Source organism: Hetaerina americana, unplaced genomic scaffold (genome assembly GCF_022747635.1).
Source record: "Hetaerina americana unplaced genomic scaffold, ioHetAmer1.1.p SCAF_8, whole genome shotgun sequence".
NCBI classification, from domain to species: domain Eukaryota; kingdom Metazoa; phylum Arthropoda; class Insecta; order Odonata; family Calopterygidae; genus Hetaerina; species Hetaerina americana.
Window position 1 is genome coordinate 4,498,326 of NW_027287427.1, and position 22,888 is coordinate 4,521,213.

At 44.9% G+C, this 22,888-nt stretch overlaps 1 protein-coding gene across 1 annotated transcript; it reads right to left on the reverse strand.

Moving 5' to 3' along the window:
* Positions 1–7,279: 7,279 nt before the first annotated feature.
* Mp20 (Muscle protein 20) lies at positions 7,280–22,137 on the reverse strand. The gene is made up of 4 exons (XM_071596262.1): positions 22,007–22,137; positions 20,999–21,210; positions 11,292–11,412; positions 7,280–7,901 (listed from the first exon to the last, which is right to left on the reverse strand). The coding sequence occupies exons 1-4, from the start codon at positions 22,034–22,036 to the stop codon at positions 7,710–7,712; spliced, it is 555 nt and encodes a 184-aa protein (XP_071452363.1). The 5' UTR covers positions 22,037–22,137; the 3' UTR covers positions 7,280–7,709.
* Between the last annotated feature and the right edge of the window lie 751 nt (positions 22,138–22,888).

Genomic DNA, 22,888 nt, shown 5'->3' on the forward strand with positions numbered 1-22,888 from the left:
ACATTCAGGGGGGCAACCAATAAAGCAAAAGAAGCATGGTGGAAGACGCAGTGCGAGGATATGGAAAGTCTGCAGAGGAAGGGTGAAATTGGTGCGCTGTACAGAAAAGTTAAATCTTTATCCGGCAGTAAGAAAGGGAGATCTATACTAACAGTTAGAGATAAGGCGGGTAAGGTAATAGTTGACACAGGACAGATCCAAGAGATGTGGAAGGAATATATAGAAGAACTGTATAGTAAAGAACTTAGGCCAACAAAGACGTAGAAAAGGAACAAGACGCAGAGGAAGATAGCTTAGGTCCAGGCATACTCGACGATTAGCCGACGGCTGTGGGGGGGGATAACATTCCCGCGGAACTATTGAAATGTTCAGGCAAATGTGGGAAAAATAGGCTATATGGGCTGATTCGTAGTATACTATATATGAGGAAGGAATCTGGCCGGAAGACTTTGTGAGATCAGTTTTAGTTCCTATTCCAAAAAAGGTAAAGGCCACGTCATGTGAGGACTATAGGACAATAAGTTTGATATCTCACGCAGCTAAAGTTGTTCTTAGGATCATAAACAAAAGGATAGAGAGTAGAGCAAATGATTACTTAGGGGATGATCAGTTTGGGTTTAGGAAGGGGAGAGGTACGCGTGATGCCATTGCAGTAATGAGATTATTAATCAAGAGGAATATAGAGCACAACCAGGAGGTATTTGCCTGTTTCGTAGATTTCGAAAAAGCGTTTGATAGAGTGAATTGGGAAAAACTAATGAGTATATTGCAGAAAATAGGAACAGATTGGAGGGAAAGGAGGCTAATCCCACCTGTACATGTCTCAGACTGCTCAGGTGCGAGTGGGGAATCGGGAGTCCCAATAGGCAGTGTTAGGGAGAGGTGAAATGCAGGGTTCCCCATTTCACCGTTGCTGTTCAACCTGTATGTGGAGGAAATGATCAAAGAGACATGGGAAGAATTCGAGGTAGGAATGAAAGTGGGCGGGGAATTCGTAAAATCCGTTAGGTTTGCTGATGACCAAGCTTTAGTTTGTCAGTCAGCCAAGGGGCTGCAAGCATTGCTGAGTGAATTGGAAATTCAGTGCGACAGGTATGGGCTGAGAATCAATATTAAGAAAACAAAGGTTATGCGATTTTAGAAAGAAAAAGGTTAAGCTAAACATTAAAATAGGAGGGCAAAAACTGGAGCAGGTAGAACAGTTAACGTATCTCGGTAGTGTTTTGGACCAACACGGTCAAAGTAGTAGGGACGTAAGGAGAAGAATTGCGCTAGGCAAAGAGGCTTACACAAGGAGGAGGGAGTTGATGAGAGGGACGTTGAGTAAGGATGTTAAGAAAAGACTCGTAAAAACTTTGATATGGAGCGTAGCTATGTACGGCGCGGAAACGTGGTCATTGAAGTAGGAGGATAGACGTAGATTGGAGGCTTTTGAAATGTGGGTGTGAATAAGAATGAAGAAGGTTAAATGGACAGAGAAGAAAACAAATGAGGAAGTACTTGGTATGGTGGGCGAAGAGAGGGGTTTGTTGAAAGAAATCCTATGGAGGCAGGAAAAGTGGATGTAGGGGGTGCATCGAAACAACCGATCCTGTAATAAATCAATATCTCGTGGAAAAGTGTTATCATTTGTTCATTACTAATATCACTTATTCGCCCCTTCCCTGATGTACCGTTAATTAAAATTTCCCAAGGTCCTCGCCCAACTCCCTTCCCATCTTACGCAAGATTTGCTGAAGCACATAAACTCAAGTTCAACTTTTAGTATTAATTCGACATTATTTTGCATATATTGTCGAGTAGCATTTGAGCGGTCCCAGCTGTACGCAATTATCACATTCCACCAGCTACAGCCCTGAATGAAGTTTTTCTTTCCTCCTGTTTCCCTCCTACGCGTAATCAAAGTATCACCGGAGGGTATAACAGTTTTTACTATCACTCTTAGTGCTTACCAATCGTCGTTGAGTAATGCATTTCATACATGGGAGTTTCAGCCTTTCGTTTTAAACGGACGACGGAATTTTGTGCAAAAGGAATTCATTTGCAGTTTTTCTGCTCGTTGTGAAGTGTGGGAAAATAGACGAATTATATTTTGTAATCACATAGTTTTAAGAGATATTCAGGCAAATTTAAACGAGCTAAGACCTTATTCCTCGTTTCGTTCACACGATCACACCGCGAATAGCGTGGCTTCGGTGTGCTTCCTCGCGGCTCCACTGCGCTATCAAACATGGCGGGGATATTTCTAAGCGCATTTGAAATTTCTTCTCAATTCCGAGTGCTACTTCGTACTACTCTATGAATCGGTGATGATGACCACAATCGCCGCAATGTCCGTTTAGAGTTGGGTGGGATGGCCGAGGGAGGGCGCGCGCGCGGTCGTGTTGGGCCTCGTCCAAGGGGAATGGGGGGAGTCCCATTCGGGCTCTCTCCCTCCGCACCCTCGGACCTTCCTCACCGATGCACTTCGTGTCTTCGAGGTGACGCGAGGGGCCCCCGCGTCCGAAAGGAGGGCCACTCTCCTCTCGGACTTAAGAGTGATTGAAGGATTGAAAATCCGCGAAGGGGTATAAAGGATGCGTTCCAAAAGTAATGCTTTTATTTTTTTAAGAAATTTGCTGAACAGATTTGCACAAGTAAAAGTTCCTTGAAATATCCGCTCGGTTGGTCTTTCGTGGCACGGTCGGCGCGCAGAGGTTTCACAATGACTGCCGTCCTGCCACTTCCACTGCTTGAAGAGCACTGAGACCGGTTTGCGGCAAATCTTAGCTTCCCCCTTCCCCACCTACTTCAAGTGGTTTGATCCTACTACAATCAATAGGGGCGGCGCAAAAAATGTAATTGCATTTCTTTCGGAACGCACCCTGTCGGCCTCGATGTGTGCTACGCGGTTAGCATTTATATCGATATTATTCATGCTTCAAGTGTGAAAGTGAATCCCTCAATAAATGCCGCAAATGGTGCGGTGGTGTTGAGCATCCCACACCACCCAATGGTGTCTCGAGGAAGGCGCCGGTGCATCTCACTTCTATTGAAAACGGAATCTCACCTCGGGTGAGGGGGTCCAAGACGGTGCATCCGATCGGGACACGGTACTGAAGATTCCGTAGTTCGCTATTTTGCGAAAAGCAAACAAATTTTGCAGGTCACATGCTAATCGTTTCATCAAGAAAAATTTCAGGTATAGATTATTTTATACGTTATTTTTCGAGAGGGATGTTACATTGTCACGTTACATTGTTACGGCGATGTGATTGGCTCGGAAACCAGTCACGGCCACTGAGTGCACCGAGTCAAATATTATAAAATGGAGGATAGGAAAGAGAATGTCCGGGCGGCGGGGAGGAATGGAAAATAGGGGCGGACAAGGGAGGGGATGGGGAAGGGAGGGGCTGGGGAAATGTGTCGATGAGGTTGGAGCACCTTCCGACTTGCAGCCTCCCTCCCCCGCCCTCCCCTTCATCCTCTCCTTCCCGCCACACCCTTCAACTCAATCTACTCCTCCGAATGTCAACGCGCCATTGTGGTCCTCATGATGCCCCGGAGCTAAAATCAGGCGTTTTATATATAATCAATAAATCATGGACTTCGCGAAATACATTTTTCTAATAATTTTATTTTTTTAATTCCTCCGAGTTTCTGAGGACTCGTTCAGTTACAGCGAGTTGCATATCTGAGTGACGTGAAATCGCGATGGATTCCAGCGGAAAAATGACCGGAAGGGGAGACGGGGATGGCGGGGGGGGGAGGGGAGACCGCAAACTCCATCCCTCCCTCTTATCCCCCTCCCCCCCCCACTAATGCCTTCCGCCCGCTGACCTCGGTTTACAGAGGCACGGGACTTATTTCTGAATCCGCGCATGGTGGAAGCGGGGGCATACCCCCTCCCCCGCAATGGGGGGAGACGTTTGCCCCCTGCAGGAGGCAAGGGGAGGGAAAGAGAGGATAAAGAGGTGAGGGGGCACCCCGGTGTGGACGACCCCCGCTATCCCGTGGCGCCGGGCACGACGGGTACTTTCCGGCGGCTGAAACAAGACGAGTGGCGAGCGAGGAAAACGATCGATTGAGAGTACTGGAAAGTGGTCTCAGAGATATTTAGATAAGTTTCTGATTTGATGGAACGTACATTTACGCCTTATACAGGGTCTATCCCAAAAAAATAGAATAATTCGTCGCCTTTTTCGCACTCCAAAAAGCCTTATCCACAAAGGGTTTATGTGTCTCAGGAACAGATTTACCGTCTTTAAGTGGATGTCCTCGAAAGGCTAAGGATAAGAATGCATTGCGTCATGAAGGAGACATTGGGCAACTGGATGCTCCACCACGACAACCACACCGTACCTCCCTCGTTAAGTACCGAGCACAAGATGGGACAACGCTGCCCCAGATACCCTACAGCCTCAGTGTGGCACCGCCGGACTTCTTATAGTTTCCAAAAACAACAAGGAGCTTGAAAGGAAACCATTTTGGAACGCTGGGTAACGTCAAAGAGGGCGTGACGAGGTGCCTGAACGAGGTTCCAGTCGACTTCTTTCCGGAAGCACTGGTTTGCGGTGCTGACATCGATGCATCGACGCACAAGGGTGCTGGCTATTTTTGAAGAATTGGAGCAAATTGTGCGTTGATCTGCAATGTATCTTTTTCATGGGTTTATTCTACTTATTGTATTTGGAAAAATAATGCACGCAAATGTGTCCCACGGCCCAAGCCATGTTAGACTTTTCAGTTACCAAATTCATCTCACTACTCCGCGACCATTTCGAATAGAACAGTGAAACATCCGTTGCTTTTAAGGTATGGCGACAGATAAACACTAAAGCCACCAAACAATATCTAAAACTGCCAAAATGGAGTCCATGTTGAGTAAACCACACTTAAAATTCACATTCTCGCCACTTAAATCTTCGATATCTGATTCCACACTTAATAGTCAAGAAAAATATAATGTAGAAATATCTAAGAATGGATAAAAAATTTGGAAATCAAATTTCGTATGAATAAAAAATTTGAATTTCTAAAAAATATTAAGAAAATATTTATCTTGCAGTATTTCCACAATGCCGACACTAAATGCCGTAAAAGGCAAGGAATCTCCCGACGGCGGAGAGGGGAGGGTTGTCCGACGAGGACAGAAGCAGAAAGGGTGATCGGAAGAGCGCGGTGGGTTGTCACCGGGAGGTCCAAACTTGTGAGGCTTCTTTGACATTAAATGAGCGGTTCAGTTAATATTTGAAACTTTTTTTCGATTTTGAGTGCTATTTGACGAAAGTTTTCAGCCCGAAGAATTCATGAAGGATTAGTAAGTGACTTCATGAGTCAAAATATCGATCATAGAGATCAATCATGTCTAAGGGAAAAAGGTAAGTGAAAACTGTAAGAAAAGTTAATTAGCGATGCAAATGAAAAAATAATGGTCCATGGGACAAAAATGTGACCTTTAACACGATGGGATAAGCGTAGATTTAAAGGCCTTTGGGATGTGCACAGAGAAAATACGTAATTGCGGCAGAGGGCGGGACCAACGACGGCTATTTAAGAATCGCGGGAGATGGGAGGAATTCGCAAGGTCGAACGGGAAGAGGGCAAAGAGGAGATTGCTGAGAGGAGGCGGAGTGGGATTAAGGGCAATGGTTGATCGGGGAAGAGGAGAATGGGAAATGTGGGAATGGAAGGGACAGACGAGACCCCACGCCCTTTTGGTAATGCCCGTTGGCCACGTTCATAATTGAACTTGCTCCGTGAAATAAATTAATATTCTCGATTTTTATCATATTATCATTGAAGATATTGTCGGGTGGGGTTGTATCCCCCTCTCATTCGTAATCAACTAATTTTCTCCTTTTCTCATCACGCCATTCCAGCTTTTTTCGTGTGTTTTCACCCATTTTAATTTTAACCCGATTTTGGCGCCAACTATATTTAGTAGTATCTATTCGTAGGCATGCGTGAACGTTATTAATGAGCGAGGTACTGAAACGGCTTCATAAACGACTCTCGTATCCAGTAAATGGCGGGTCGGTTGCCAAGGGATATTCAGAGATGAGGACGCGCCGTTGGCAACCGAGTCCGTTTGTCATATGTTTATCTTACTCGTTCCACGTCGTGAATTCTTGGAAATGTCCGGGCACGCTTCGATTGGTGTAAAAAAAAGACGGTGCTCAAGCCGCAGACCATAAGGTGGAGCATTCAATCGTCCAAGGATAAAAGGTGGTCTTAATGATTTGATTATTACGTACTAAACATTGCCAGCTAGGAAATCAGTCGCTTGATTGCTATTTCATAGCGAAAATTTTAATAAGTCGGTAGTTCAATTAAGTATTCATTAATTGTGTGGTTTTATTATGCTCCAGAAGGAAAATTGCATTCGTAAAACTTGAAGTATGCCTCCCACTGGCGAAGCAGGCTATACGCATGGCTGGTAGTATGGAGTTGGTGTTTGATGAGGACCACCGGTCTTATTGATGGTTTTCGGTGTAAATTTCTGGAATCGATTCATAAAGGAAATGAAAAAATAGTAACTTTGTGATTCCAATGAAAATTTATTTCGATGCGACCCGGGTTTCGACGTCCAACGTCATCTTCAGGTGGACCACCTGTAGTGTAAATTTGTAAATCTCAAAGCGTCGAAATGAAAAACTATAATTATTCGATCTGTTGCAAATTATTAATTTTGAAGTCGTTCAGTCAAAATCCAGATCTAATGTGAAATGGTCGCATACAAATAGAAAATTTTGAATTCTCAGGGTTCAAAATAATGCCAAGTTTTTTGCGATTTTCATTTTCTTTCGTTCCTCAAAATTGTTAGGGGACGCGTTGATCGAGTGAGCCGAACGTTGGACTGTTGAACAGAGGGCTCGGTTTCGATTCCCGGTGGTGCCTCTGGATATCCTCAGCTTCAGTCAAGTTGCGTGATTTCTCGGGGACCAGGGAAACGACAAGCGGCCTAGGTGAAGCAACTGACCCCCCACGCTGCCCCGTGAATGTCAGACGACTAATGTCTGAACGCCGTTGGGCTCAGTACAAGGCGACCTCTGCCCTCGCCTGCTTTCGGGTTGATGTCTGCGCCCTCTTTCTGAATGTTTAGAAGGATTGAGGTGCATGTTGGTAAGGGTTCCATTGTGGTAAGTTTCATAGTAATAAATAATTTATATCACTAAAAACTCTATAAAAATAAATAAAAACCTTATTAGTTCTATATATCTTAAATAAAGATGCAGTTAATAACCGAAACCCTTGTCTTACCAAACATTGCAAATCATTTAAAAAACAGTTAAGAAACTTTTTCTGGCACAACATTAATGTATTTTCAAGTATTTGGTACATTTCATTGATAGAAAAGAAAAACACTTTGGTTTTACACTTATGAACAATTTTTTTTGAAACTTCGCCAGCTTTTAAAATAGTCAGAGAAAATTAAGTTCTCTTTCACGTCTTCTTAGCTCACTAGGTCAAATATTTTTATTACCAATCCCTTGCCAGAATGTCCTGTTTTTCTCCCGTTGTTATTTATAAAAGAGTGTTTCGTGAGTTGACGGATAGTACATATATGCGCCGCCGCGTCTCCGAAGTGCGGGCGCTGGAGGAGAGAGAGAGGGGGGGTAGGGCGGTTCGTGACCAGGCGGCGCGGCACGGCCCGCCAGGTGGCGTGCGCCCCCCTCGAGGGGTGCGTGGGCCGGTGACGCGGGGGCGGCGCGGCACGCGGGGGCACCTCACTTTCCCAGCAGGATCTTCCGGCCGGCGCCAAGGTTCTGACCCGCCTGCGATGCGCCCTTGTTCTGGCCCGCCTGCAGACCGATGATGGTCTCGCCGGCCCTCAGCTGCTCCTCCGTGAACTCCCGCTTGCACTCGTCGGAGGGCTTGGGCCCCAAGTAGGGCCCCTTCCATTCGGCGTGCTTGTACGTCTGCGGGCGAGGGAAGAGAGAGAGGGAGGGGTGAGACACGTCGCCTCCAGGGAATAGCCTTCTCACAGCGAGTGAGGGATCGAGCACCATCGGACGTGGCCGCAGCACCAGTGGAACCACTGAGGCCAAAACGGCGGGTGCGAGCATCCACCATGACTGTGGAATGACTCCGAACGATTTTCCGGAGCGGAAAGCAAAGGCTAAGTCGAAGGCAAATTAAAATCGGAACAAATGAGCGAGCAAAGCGCAATACCAGAGAAATAGAGAGCACAGCTCAAGAAGAGATCGCTGAACTTGGCAAAGAGTGAGATGATGAGGCATCGTACATTGGCAGTCGACCTATCTATTCGCGTGTAGTGGTGATATTATTATCATATAAACCTCATTGCAATTAGGCAATTGTCCTGGGGGCAGCGGTCAAGTCTGGTCAACGGTCACTCTTATAATGCACATACATACACAAGAAGAACAGATATGGGACAAAATGCTCGAACATACAATGACACTTTAAGATTACCAACCGCACCTTAACCATCACACAAGGCCTAGGCTTACACCACACCTACAACGCTCCGTCCATAATCACGCACTCTTCAATTTCATATACCGTTCGAAATCACGCACCGTTAACACAACACTTTACAACATAACACTTTTGCAATACAACTTCTCACGCCCTCCACATCACCTTCAGAACAATATTTTAATAAGTACAATAGCATAATAATCACTGATCAATGAAGTTTATCGCCCAGTCACTGCTTTAAACTTAATCTTAAAACTCCCAAAATTGGATGAAAAGGGCTCAAATTAACCTCCAGGCAGCTGGTTCCAATCAACAATAGTTCTGTTTAAATAAGAATATTTTTTCCTATTTGTTTTTTTCGTTCTCATTTTTATTGTAAAACTGTGGTCGTTTTTTCCCTTTAAAGTTTGGTTTTCTATCTCTTTCCATTAATCTTTTCACGCTTCGTCATTTTTTATTGAAATGATGAATGAAGTTTATCACCCAGTGGCTGCTATACACTTATTCTTAAAAAGCCTTAACCTTAAAAAAACTCTTTAAAACTCCTTAAAAAATTCAAAGAAGGCGGTTTTTCTCGGTTCCTGAATGTAACAAGTGCGTCGACAAATACTTCGTTCTTTGTTGAAAATTAGGCTTAACTTTTCAATGGGGCGCTCACGTAGGATTTCGTATATTGTTCCTTTGCGGTCCAAGTTTCGAAGATTGCCGGAATACTCTGGAATGCAGAGTGCACTCCTGATGAGAGCGCGGCCATCCACTCTTGTACCAAATAGGCGTGGTCTGCTACCCTCCGAAGGCGCAATTTCCCCCGTCCCTTGGAATTGAGAGAAGGCGCCCCTGGCTCCAAAGAACCCTTAGCGGCTCCCCAGTGCATGGACCGCTGAGATCTCAACGCCCAAAAACGGAAGCGACGTGGAAATTTCATCGTTTTCCGGATGTCACTACTGCCATACGATAAGGGTGCGAAATGGGAAGTAATTAAATGCTTAAGGCACAGTTTTCTGCAATATTTCGCCCGAGCGTACATATCCATTAATTCGGCGTACTCGTTGTGATTAGATTTGTCAGGAAACTACGAACTGGAGAGTTTTATAAATCGGAGGGTTCTTATTTAGTCGAGGAAATTCGCTCATCTTTCCCGTAGGATCATTCAAAAGGAATTATAAAAATCCAAAGAGAATCTTAGGAGATAAACTCAAAGTATTTCGAAAAAATACGAAAACCATAATGCGGGTAGTTTAACTTATCTTCGAAACAAATTGTTTTGCAAACATAAATGTGTAAGGAATAATCCCACAACCTTTTTCTTGCGTCAAAGAAATACAAGGAAAATTTCCTACTGCCCTCAAGTGGCGCTAAATGGCAAAATATTTACATACAAACAGAGCATCTACTGCAAACATGCTCGTATTAGTTTACAAAAAGTAATTCCTCACACATCTAAAGAGAGTGACAAACCATTGCCCTTGGAAGGAATATAAAAAAACGGCTCCGGAATAAAGAAGCAAACAAGATTGCAATGAAAATATTCCCTGAAGAATTTTGAGTGAGCTTCCTGAATACGTGGCACATAAAATTACAAAGAATTCTTAACTTATTCTTGGAAGAAAGCCGTCAGCGCTTCGTGACCGGAAGCTACGTAACTTCCGCGACGGATTGCGGTGTAGCTGCGGATGAAATGACCTGGCCAGCTTGTTCCCCTGCCATGCTGGCTTCCGAGGGTACCCTGACGACCGCCCTGCCAATGGCCAAGAGCCTCACTTGGGGGGCACTTCATCTACATCTACATAATACCCTGCAAGCCGCCTCAAGGGTGTGTGGTGGGGGAGGAAGGGGCTTGGTCACCACCCGCTACACTCACTTGAGGCGTTCACCAATCGGTGCTGTTCCCCGTGTGGCCACCGTCAGACTAACTTTATATTTTCAACGGCGTCACCAAAGTAAAAAGCATTTCCGGCACTTTGTCTGATCGATGTCATTTGATAATCATTGATTCCTCCGTCCGGAAGAGCGGGTCACTCCCAGAGACGGAGACCAAGCACGCACGAGTCGCTGTCACCTTTTGTCGTCTCGCGAGCAGAGCGAGTGTGAAGAAAGGAGCATCCGGTGGGATGAGCCACCGTTGCTTCTCCTTTGTTTCCCTGACTACCAATGTTTCGAAAATTGAAATTTATTTATTTAGGATACATTGCTGTTAGGCGATAAGCCGGGTGGCAATGACATGATATAACAAGAGCTATAAACTATGCAGTAGTCAGTCTTAAAACATATCATAGTGTCATTTAGTCATATAGTAGACTTACAAAATTAAAAAAAATAAGAAAAAACAATATATTGTGATACAGCCATACCCCTTCTGCCGTATTGCATTGAACAATCCCATCATGTATACCTTTTACATTCACGCCTAAATGATTTAATTCAAGAATTGATCATCGAATGGATAATTGAAAACCATCAAATGGGAAATAAACATGTGAATTGACATCTATTGATGTGAATTTACTTAACTGAACTTTCTTCAACTTCGTAGTTTTGTTATCATATTCCGCCATGATTATTGACTAGAATTTCAGACGACTTACGCGATGGACTGAAGGTATACTTACGTCTAAAGGTCTTGTAAAAATGAAAAACATTTAGAAGACTCTCTGACAAAACATATCAATTATTCGATTTGAAATTACGCCGATTAAAAAAATATGAACGATTCAACTTCATGGAATGAACTTCACCACGGATTAACTTCTAGTTAGTTAGCCTCTTGGTACAATTTCATCTCCAATGATTTTGTTTTTTTGCCGTACAATGAAAACCTCTTCCAAATATGTACAAGGAATGTGGGTGGGAAATAGAATTCCTACCTGTCTGCCGAGGGCGAAAAGTGTTGTCGTGACCTGGGCGATGTCCTTCTTCTCCCAGAGGTCAACAGTCTGGAAGACGTCCACGTCTGCGACGCCGTATGCCTTCAGCGCCTGCTGGAACCTGAAAATGAGGTGAAATTTTGAGATTTTTTTTCCGCTGAGTGGTGGCCAGCCAGTCTTGTGACAATTAACCATGGCAATTCTTTGTTAATGGAGCCTTTGGCAACATTGGTTGACGTAATATGAGTCTCACTGTGGCGCAGTTTTTGGTTCAACCGATCTCCCATGCAAATCATGGAATGAGATTAGGACACACAGCAGGAACAGATAAAACAACGCACATATTTGGGCTTCGAGCTTCCTGCCAGGAGGATCAAGCAATCTCCTTAAAAGACAGCAAGATATAAAGCACCTCATGATTTTGCTATTTAAAATTATTGGTTGCAAAACCACTTCCCTCGTCGTAAGGTGAAGGCAAACTTAAGCCAATTAAAAACATATTTTAAAAAGAGTATAAGAGAAGGCGTTAGATAAAAATAGATTGTTGACCATAAGGACTGAGTAAATTTCCACGAGAAAAAGGATTGACATCCAGGGTCAGAACCAAGTCCTTCGACTTTCCAGGAGAGTGCTCGAACAACTAACTAACGAATCCAAAGAACGGCGGGAGATGGCGCATCAATAGTTTTTAACGGAGTAATTGTCCATTATGCGTTAAAATGCAGCAATTCCAAAAGTTGGGAACGGGATCCTGGTCAAGAGGGAGGATTTTTGTTCTTTGAAATTGTTGCATTCTTCAACCAACTTACGTTGCTCAAAGTTAAGTGGGAATACTAGCACAGTTTCCTCGGCAGTCCGTTTTGATAGCAAATCGAGTGAATGTGAGGGGCGCACACTATTCCCGTCTGATGGACACGGGGGTGTTCGGACGCCGTGTCAATGCGGCGCTGGAAAGGGGGCGTGGGGTTAGTCGCTGGAGGGGGGTGCCTAGGAAATGCCGGAATGTGACCTATGAAGGACACAGTCGGCTGATGCAGTCAGTTCAGGAGTGGTCAGGGTGGGGCAACTCGGGTGGAGACATTTTACTATATTTTATTTATTTATATACCCTGCAAGCCACCGCTAGGGTGCGTGACGGGGTGAATACACATTAGACAAATTTTTACCCGAACATTCGCTACCGCGATCGATTATTATGATCCCCTATCGTTCGTGGGAAAAATTACATCTTAAATTTATCTTTTATACACGGAATCTCTCTAATTTTATTGAGTTCATCTCTCCTACCATAGTACGATGGGGGTAATAATACATTTTCCACATTAATTGCTACAGAGACATCCTTCCGATTTATGCAAGCTTCAATCTGTAATTTAACTTTCGCTCCATTAAATGATTCCCGGCCAAGCTCCTCTAATATTTTGGATACGTTACAAACCTTAAAATAACAACGTTTTACAAATCTAGCTCCTCTACACCGCACGCGATCCAATTCGGCAATCAATCCAACTTCGTGAGGATCCCATATACTTGTAGCATAATTAAATGAAGAATATGTGCAGTTGTACGTTAATTAAAAACAGTGGAAAGATACATCGTATTGTTCATTTAATTAAAATGCATTTCCACAAAGTTTAGCCTGAAACAATTGAATATTTACTTGCAGCATATTCTAATTTAGGCCTATCCAGCGAAAGATAGCATTTCTCTTTGATCTTTTCATCCCATTTACCCAGTACTCTTCCGATAAATCCTAATTTTTGTTAGCCTGCCCAAATATACCCCTAATGTATTTCACCCAGGATGGGTCTTGAGTGAGGGCATTGACATAAGTATCTAATTGAGTCTACAAATTCCATTTCGGTGCGTCCAATGCAGTAGGCGTTCGAGAGGGAATTGCTCTTACTGGATCCAAAACATTAGGACTATGCACTCTTTTGAATCTTAATTCTAACTAAAAGGTGTAGTCCCAGAATTGCATACCATTGAGGTTGTTTGATAAAGCCACTGTGTCCTCAGGATTACGCTAAACCACTCCATCATTGGCAAATAAACGTATCTTACTCGTGACTGTACAGAGTCAATGTCGATAACGTAAAGTAGGAATAAAAAAGGTCCGATAACACTTCCCTGGGGAACACCTGAAGTAACTTCTACTGCATTTGAGCCAACTCCATCTATCACTACTCTTTGAACCCGACCATTCAAAAAGTCTTTAATCAAACCCCAAATATTTTCATCAATGCCATATGCTCCCGGCATTGCGAGCAACTTACTATGAGCTACTTTGTCGGAGGCTTTCTTAAAATCTAGAACAATCGCGTCCACTGGAACATTGCTCTCTCCCGAAATAATGATATTGTGAACAAAAAGCGCAAGTTGTGTCTCGCAGGAACTATCTTTTCGCAAACCGTGCTGGTTTTTCATTAATAGCTCCTGATTATCAAGGTGTCGAGGTGAGATTTATTCCGTGCACCTTCGTATGAGCATTGGGAGAGCCCTTCGGAGGTGCTAGTCGGTGGCGAAAGGGCAATGCATCGAGGATAGTTTGCAGAATGCACCGTGGTGGAAGAAGAAGAAGAAGGCGACACCCCAGGAAGAAACGTCGTCGGTGAGGGAGGTCGCCCCGGGCAATGAGGAGGCGGTGAAGGACCCCGGAACTGAATCCAGAGCACTGACGGGTGTTGTCTCATCGACAACATCGAGGACATGAGTCTCCGCTGCTGTCCCCGGATCGGTGAGAGATGAGGAAGGGTTTGATATTGGCGCCTGAACGTGAGGTCCGTTGATCAGGCACGCTAGATTCATTTTGAACTGGCACATTATGACGAGCCAGAATAGTGTGCATGCCTTGATGTATTTTTCAAGCACGACGAAAGCATTAGCGGTTGCTTCTTACAAAACACAAGCATTTGCGTCTTTATTCCAGCGTCGTGCTTACACATTCAAATAGGTAAGGAGTTCGGTCCAATCGCAAACACGTACATGTGCACTCGTATTGTGTAATTAAGATGACTATGTGGTATATGGCTTAAACCCCATGAAAAAAGCACGCCGAGGATTTATCACGTTGGTGAAAACGGATGATGGTCGATATTCTAGCTATATTAACTCGAGAGGTCACAGTTGGAGACGGCACTTGAGGGTGATCGACCGAAGCAACGTGGCGAGCGACTGCCCACGATGGAGGCGATTCAACCGCCGGAGTCGTTCGCCGGAAAGCGAAGAGGCACGCGCGAGGCGAATGCGTCGAGATAAGTACCGCTCCTAAGTCATCACATATGGAACTAACACCCGACATGTCAAATGCAATATTCGACCATTTGATAGCATTTAAGTTTGGACCAGTCACTCAATTATCAGAATGTGTCCCATCATTAATAATGCCGGCAGTGGCATTCAGGTCGAAGTTCGACTGCGTATGGGAAATGAAATCAGCGTCATACGCACCCATACACACAGGTACTATATATGTATGTGTGTATATATATATATATATATATATATATATATATATATATCTCGGACAGCAATAAACAATATATGTACGACGGAAGTAGCTCCGTCTTCCTCGGTAGAAACGATAGGTCTATCGTGTATTGTGTTGATTACTATCGTTTCTGCCGAGGAATACAGAGCTACTCCCGTAGAAATTATCAAGAAATAACCGGTGAGTGTTATTTTTATGTGTACCTATATTGTTTATTGCTGTCCAAGTTTTTTATCCAACACTTCATATATATTTTTTATTTATATAATATATATATATATACTATATATGCTCACGAGCGTGTAGTTGCACTTCTTGAGCAGTATCCTTTCTTATCATCAGACATTCCAAATCCAGCCAGAGGTAATAGGATTGAGTCCATAGAAAATACCCCTTTCGCATAAAATGTTAGCCCTATGCCTCACCCATATCCATATCCACCCATAACACTGATATGTTGCGAAAGGGACTTCAGAGGGAGAAAACCCCATGTGTCGATCCGCGCGTTCTCCTAAAGAAACCAATTTGGTCAGTTTGCGACTAGATGTACGAAGCCTAAATAGCGTAGCGTTATCGAGAAGAGACGTTCCACCTCTGGTAAATGATATTTTGACTTAATTCTGGAGGAAAAATTAGACTTAGCAAAGTAAATTTGGCAAGCTTCCATTTGACCAGGTGATCGCAAAAACACCGCGACACCATGAAATGAGTGCGTGCCGGCGCTTATACTCGCTTCCCTTTGTGATAAGTTAAAGTTTGGAGCAGCCTTCGTTGATCATCTCGATACGATGAAACTTGACGTCTCAGAATTCGTCATGATGTGGGATTATTTCAATAATTCCTTAAAACTCCAAGAGATGGCGCTCGACGAATCGGAAATGGTTTTTGCATTTAATTATTGTTATCTCTCACTAAACTGCTGTTAATGTTTAAGATATATCCATCATGTGATTTCATTTTCACAGTCGACCAAAGAAAGCACAATCGATCGTTCGGGACTTCCAGAAGCAGAGACTGCGATCCTGGCGAGATCGACGAGGCAACAGATGGCGGCGCGATACCTGCAGAGGGCGGTCGACGAACTCATCACTTGGTATTCCCGCTGGAGATTCGGAGTCAATGAGGACAAAACCCAGGCGATCGTCTTCTCCAGGGGACCGAAGGAGCCCGGCGAAATCCTCGTCGGCGCGACGGAGGTCCACTGGGCGGAGACGGTGCTGTACCTGGGCGTCGTCCTCGACAAGCGTCTCTCCATGCGGCACCATGTGATGAGGGCATCCGGCATCGCAGCATCCCGGCGGCAAGACCTCGGCCCGATCCTGTGTAATCCATGCCTTCCGCTGCGAAGGAGACTGCACCTGTTCGCGGCGGTGTTACGCCCAACCCTTGCGTACGCCGCACCCGCATGGTGCGGCGTGATGTGCGACGGCGCAAGGAATAAGCTGCACGCTGCGGACAGGAGAAACCTCCGAGCGGCACTCCAGATCGGGTGGATCACGGGGAACGAGTCTCTTCCGGCGCTGTCCGGGATCGAACCTCTGCAGAGCGCACTCCAGGAGCGGGCAAGGACCTTCCGGCGGAAAGCGGCATCCTCCTCCCACGGGGAAGTCCGCGGCATCACCGATGTCGTGGTCTTCCCGTGGGACAAGCACCCACGTCCTTGTGCAGCGACAGGGATTGAGAAAGACCAGCCGCCAGCGAAGCGGCGAAAGTGTAACGGCCATTTCGGGGCCATTTAGCTCCGAAATGGTACGACACGAACGGGGTCCCTAGGGAATCCCCGGGAATTTGTCCGAATGTCCCCTCGCTGAAGAGCAGAAGATGCTGGGCAGCGAAAAGACCGGCGAGGAGCCGGTCGCTCCTCCAGTAACCTCCAGTAACTTTTTTATTCTCAAACTAGAAAAAATGGGTGGATGGAAGGAAGCCTCCGAAGTCATACTTTTTGGATGGCGTTAAAAAATTTGAGGAAACGCTCTGGGGAAAGTGTGTCGAGTCTAAATATTACCTTTAAAAAATAAAGCCAACATAATTTTTTTATATTTTTTCCTAATGGTTCACTGATCGAACAACGTATTTGCGAATGACCTGAATGTCACGTGTTCGCAAGACTTTTGAAGAACACTGGAGACTCGCACAAGAAAAAATAACCACCGCCGGATAAGAACGATGCAATTTTGTTAAGTAACAATCTTGCCAAGAAATATTGGCATTCTTGGAATTCATACGAAATCCGGGAGGTGTCTGGAGGACGTGGTGCATAGAAGCAGTTCGATGTTACACCACTGTGGTCAAATGGAAGCCATCTAATGGGGAGAGTGGGCGGAGGGAAGGGAAGAGGCTTTGGACCAGGTGACGCTGGACGATGTTTGGCGTGACCTTTGGATATGGGAGACATGGAATGTGGGACACGGAATGGGGGGGCCGAGCTGGTGCGGTGGCTAGCGTACTGTCTTCCCTCCCTGATCGACAGGCCCCGAATCCTGGAGGCGGCAGTTATTTCTTAGTGGTGTCCCGATCCCTACTTGAAGTTCTCAATGGAGAACACTTTGAGTGAGTGCGCCGTCCGTCGGATGGGACGATAAATTGTTTGTGACTCCTTGACGCCTTTCTTTATTAGAGTAGGCTCATGCCGACGCCGGGTTTCTCTCCACCCTTCATTCTTTCCCATCCATCCCTAATGGCACAAATGACCTCAGCTGTCGGTCGCCTCCCCTAATGACTGCCACAGCCACGAAATGGGGGCGGCGGGAGGGAGGGATTGGGCGGGAGGGGGGAGAGTCCAAGCACGAAGCCTCCGAACTGGGATTTTGTTGGAAGATGTATGGAATGTTTTTTGTGGATGATAGTACGTGTATGTGGACATTCGCCTGAGACCAGTCTCATTACCACGTCTCTTTCCGTGAGGAACGGTGTCATGTAGAAAGCAATCTAGCAAGCCTCTACATTTTGCAAAAAGAATGACCTTTCATTATGATACTTTGAAAACATGCATTTGTACTTGCTCTATCTTAATCGTAAGCTACAATTTCTCTGGCATTGTCCAATTACAAATGCCATGGCACTGTTTTATGGTTCCATCATAATTGCGTCGATAACTAATTAAGGTGATTCAGTTGCGTCTGCCGTACGGTCGGCGCATTCTTTAACAATTCCTATTACTTTGATTTATTTCTATCGTACGGCTCGGAAACGTGCTCTTTGAGGCAAAGGGATATGGTAAGGATAACAAACAAAGAGCTCTGTGCATGGTAGGGGGTCTTTTTGAAACTACGGGCGGCAAGTGTTGGCCATTTATAGGCTTCTCTCTTTTATAAACGACCTGAGTGATACGATCTCCCCTTACTTCGTCTCATGGGATGAATGGTTACACCATAACAATGACACTAATGCAACTTTTATAAATGACAGATCCCATTTGACTTCGACACGTTTTTGGCTACTGATCAGTTTCGTGTTTGTGCTGAAGTAAGCACATTATTAGAAATCTTTTTTTAGTTCTTTAATGATGTTTGATGCTCTATCAGCTAAATAAATATTTCGTAACTCTTTTAACAGGCTGATAAATGTTTAATTATGCCTTAGGTTACAGTTGTGAGCATATACGTAAGCAAGCGTTTGTACGATAGATCCCTTAGCGATTAAGATTTATTAAAATTATTTTTAATAAATGTGGCGAAAACAATGCACACATAGAGGACTATTGCATGAGGTCCCTTGAGGTCTCTCTTCCAACGGAAAACGTAATACACAAATTGCATGTCTCTCCCCAAAAGCATTTTTTTGGGGAGAAACGAGAGAGGGCCATTGAGGCACCACGAATATCCAAAGCTTAAAATTCCAAAAGCCAGCATCCAATTAGTGACCTAATTTTGTAAGCGGATCATTCAAGGGTACTTATGCATTATTTCATGTATTGCATATGCCTACTTAAATGTAAAAAGGAGTGAGACCTAATTTCTTCCCTGGGGGATAAGGCCGGTGACAAAAATACTACCGTACCTTTTCTTCGGCTCATCTGCTGCCACTGTGTCATACTTTCGACTCATGGCCTCGTCGATTACACGCTCGACGCCCAACCGTCGGACGAGGCTCGAAAATCGTTCGGGTTTATTTCTGACACAAGAGTGACACGTTTTACTTGGCAATATTATATATTATTGGTGCACCCAATAAAGACGTTCATAAAATTTTAATTCGCATTATTTATTGTGCGATAACTTGGAATCAAGTTATACTAAGTTAGCTTGTTGTGCAAATATATTTTGTGAACATTTCATTGATTTGAATCGAGTATTGAGTCAGCTTAGGGGCTGCTGAAAGTTGGAACAAAATGAGATCGCCTTCGGCCGAGGAAAAGAGTGACGCATTTGCCTGAATGAAAACAGCGTTAGCCAAGGCCCATGCTATGCAAGGCCATGATAATGCTCCGATAGGCTTTTGGGGAGAGTGTTGGAAGATGGTCAAGAATGCTCGAAGACGGAATTCATTCAATTGAAACGGACGGTTGACCCGATGCTTCGGACATTGCCCTCACGGTAGTAAACACTTCTGCTGCCATTGTAAAAAGGACATCATTGAAGGGGATATCAGACATGTGGAAATACTTCATTGGTGCTGCCCAATCAGAAAAATAGCGTAAAGGACGTGCTTGGGCTACGACACCGCTCATTAGCACTTTCGGCGTTCAGGAGTACTCGAACGTTGGAGGTGATGTCTCAATGATATCTGGAGCTTTTCTCGTAGATTATCATTGCAGATGAACCTTGATTACATAATTACATCCTTAGAGCTAGCAAAATAGCTCTAGTGAGGAAATCTCCGACATGCCATCGCTTTTGTTGAGTAAATTATGGTCGCATCATTTTAAGCTATTCAGGGAATGGTGCGAGAGCATGCCAGAGAACGCGGCTATAAATACGTGGTATAAGATATTCTTAAATACTTTGTGGACACCTGGATGGCCAAAGGCCACATTTAAAATCAACAGGCTGCATGCTGCACCAAGATAACTCTTGGCCTCGCATCGCAACTCTTGACGCTGAAAATCAAAAGCTTAAAATCAATTGAAAGTATAAGGAATCTTATTCTATCGCGCAGATTATTAGAGAAATAGGAAACATCTCATTCGAGATTATAACTCCATAAAAATAGAATAGAAACGATCCTTGTGCCTAATCCAGATTTTATTTAACTACGTGACTACCACAGATTAAATGGGTACGGGAATCAATCTAAGGTGAACTCTATCCCGACATATCATAGCCTACGCTTACTTTGATTTTTACCTAGTCGTGCTTACTGTTTTATTTTTTCAATTAAATTTATTGCATTGATATAACGGATTTCGATAGTATCACATCCATTTACGGAAATGCAACATGGAAATGAACGACGATTGGGAGGTTTGAAGTAAACCGTTCGGAGGCATTGTGCTCTCTTGGGCGAATTAACAATTAAATGTCTTCACAAACGTTCTCTCAATGCCGTCTCGATGATTTCCATAACCTTTCCCGTTCCCTAAGCCTACCAACATATTCCTTCCCATGAACTGGAACTTTCATTCCTTGCTGTGCGGGTTGAAACGCTGACTTGTCATTTCCTTAGATTTGCGGTCCGGGACAATAATTGGTCTCACGTGCGCGGAATTTTACGTTCTGCGCCTTCGCCGTAAGTTAATACCGGATAAAAATTAGCCTTCGAACTCCAAGAACATCACAAATTTTATCCAATTGCAGAAAAGTTAGGGCGAGAACAGATTACTTCCGGATGAAAGGAAAGCATGATGCCATGAAATATTTGTTTGAGTTCTAGGATTTGTCCTGTTCTAAGCAGATTAATTTGGCCGATGGGAATAATCTGACATTTCTTTCCGACGGCGGCCAACATCTTGGCTCGGTCGATGGACGCCCGTTGCCCGAGGGAAACAACCTCCCCGGCTCTCCCACCCCGATCACCAGGCGTCGCTCTCGGAAGCAGCAAGCGTTCGCTCAGAAGTATTTTCAAACGTAACTCACAATTGGGCACACCAGAATATTCGCCATGAACCGAGTTCGCGAAGACTTCAATGTTGAAGGCTACGTTCGTTGTCTCTGCGCTGACGGATAAATGTTATAAGGCACTCAATAACAGAAATTAATTCTTCATGGTGTTTCCACTGAAGCCTTCGTACTTTCCCCGCGACCAGCATTTGTCCCCAAATAAACCCCCGCGGACTCACAGGTTGATGTTCTCCATCATCTTGAATTGCCCACCGGAGCTGTTGATCTTGGCCACGGAGCCGGGGGAGATCTTGTTCATGAGGTGGCAGAGGACCTGTCCGTCGCGGATGTGGTCCTCGTAGGCGACGCCGCGGGGAAACTTCTCCCCCAGGATGGTCTCCATCCACTCCTGCGCCTGCTTCTCCTGCTCTGGGTCCCGCTTCCCGGCGAGCTGCACCGTACGGGGGAGAGAGAGGATACGTGTGTCAGACACAGTCAGGGTGTACGGTAGAGCACGAAATATTTATGGGGGCATTTGACTATCGCGGAGACTATTAGTGCCCTTTAGATCACTTGCAGAACGTTGGGAAAATTTTCAGAACCGCAAAAAGAAAGTTTTGACGCAAAATATTATATTTCGGTGGATCTAGTGAATGGGAGGTCACCTCGGGTCAAAACTTCTCAGACTTGGGTGCAACCTAAGTTTGTTCACAATACTCAGTGACCAGAAGTAAACTATATACTTGTTTGAAACATATAACATACATGGCGACACTATTTAAAAATATTCATCGAGGAATTTCATTAAGTATCAAAGTCAAAGCTATTTCAAAGTCAACCATCATTTCCACACACCACTAAAAACGTTTAAAAATCATCTCCAACGACGATAAATGTCAACATCAATCTAAGAAAGGGTCTTTGAGTAAACTCAAGCAATGCCTGAGAAAAAGCAAAAGTGGCATTAACAGATGAAAAATCTAAATAAAGAAAATTTTACAAAGTATTTTTCGTGTAAGTTTGGAATGAGGTGACTGAATGCCGCGCGAACGGAAAGAGGGAGGAAGGCTGCTCGCAGAGACTGCGAAATTAATGCATTTAGTGCAAGCAGCACCGCCAAACACTCGAATTTTCAGCACCACGCAAACATAATATTCAGAGATGCCGTCGTGCTTCGAACATCGCCCCGTGCCAAAGTCATCTCGACACGGGGCGCCATCGGAGGGGTGCGGGGGGGAGGGGCTTACCTTGGCCCTAACTGCGCGTTCCAGAGACATGGTGCTGCTGCGTCGGTGCTTGTGCGAGGGGGAGGCTTCGGGAGATGGGGGGTGCAACTGGGACCTCCGTGGGGGCGCGCCGGGGTTTTTATCGCTCCTCTCCCCCTCCTACGACAGCGGTCGCCGTCTGCCGCGGGGGGATGGGGGGGACGGGGGGGGGGGGCGAGGCGTGTGGGCGTGGTGGGTGCGGAGGGTGAGGGGAGGAGGGGGGGGCCTCTGACGGCCTCGTTTCTCTCCTCATTCCTCAAACCCCCGCGAGGAGTCCATTTGGTGTGATTTCGGATTTCCGAATAACATTACATTCCCGTGAGAGCGAAAAGACCTATGACCGAAAATATAAATCCCCCGAAGTACAGAAATAACGCACCATGTAACACTCATGGGATTCACAGTAGTCGTTTGATCGGGCAATGTGGGGAGAGCATGCCAGGAACATATACGAGGTCTGTCCAATAAATATGCAAACTGTGGCCATAAAAACCTTATTTTGCAAAATTTAGTCTGCATCGATTTTGTCCCCTTCAACATAGTATTCTCCCTTCGTTGCTATGCACTTATTCCATCTTCTTCATTTCCACTGTTTAAAGCACCCTTGGAAGTCCTCGGCAGTTAGGCTTTTTAGTTTTCTCGTCGTTTCTTGCTTTATTGTGTCCACATCTTCCCAGTGATGTCCCCTCATCACATTTTTGCATTTTGGGAATAGGAAAAAGTCGCAGGGGGCGAGGGATTTGGCGAATAAGGAGGATGATCAAGGATCAAGGTCATTGGATTTTTTGCCACAATGCGCGAGCAATCAAAGCTAAATGTGCCGGTGCATTCCCATGGCGAAGGTTCCATCCATTGCCTTGAGTC

What these genes read in the sequence shown, in the direction of transcription:
- Mp20 (XM_071596262.1), bottom strand. Translation starts at nt 22,036, where the DNA reads ATGTCTCTGGAACGCGCAGTTAGGGCCAAG. An exon ending in AACGCGCAGTTAGGGCCAAG is followed by an intron (nt 21,211 to 22,006) that starts GTAAGCCCCTCC and finishes CGTACGGTGCAG; the next exon opens with CTCGCCGGGAAGCGGGACCC. An exon ending in ATGATGGAGAACATCAACCT is followed by an intron (nt 11,413 to 20,998) that starts GTGAGTCCGCGG and finishes CCTCATTTTCAG; the next exon opens with GTTCCAGCAGGCGCTGAAGG.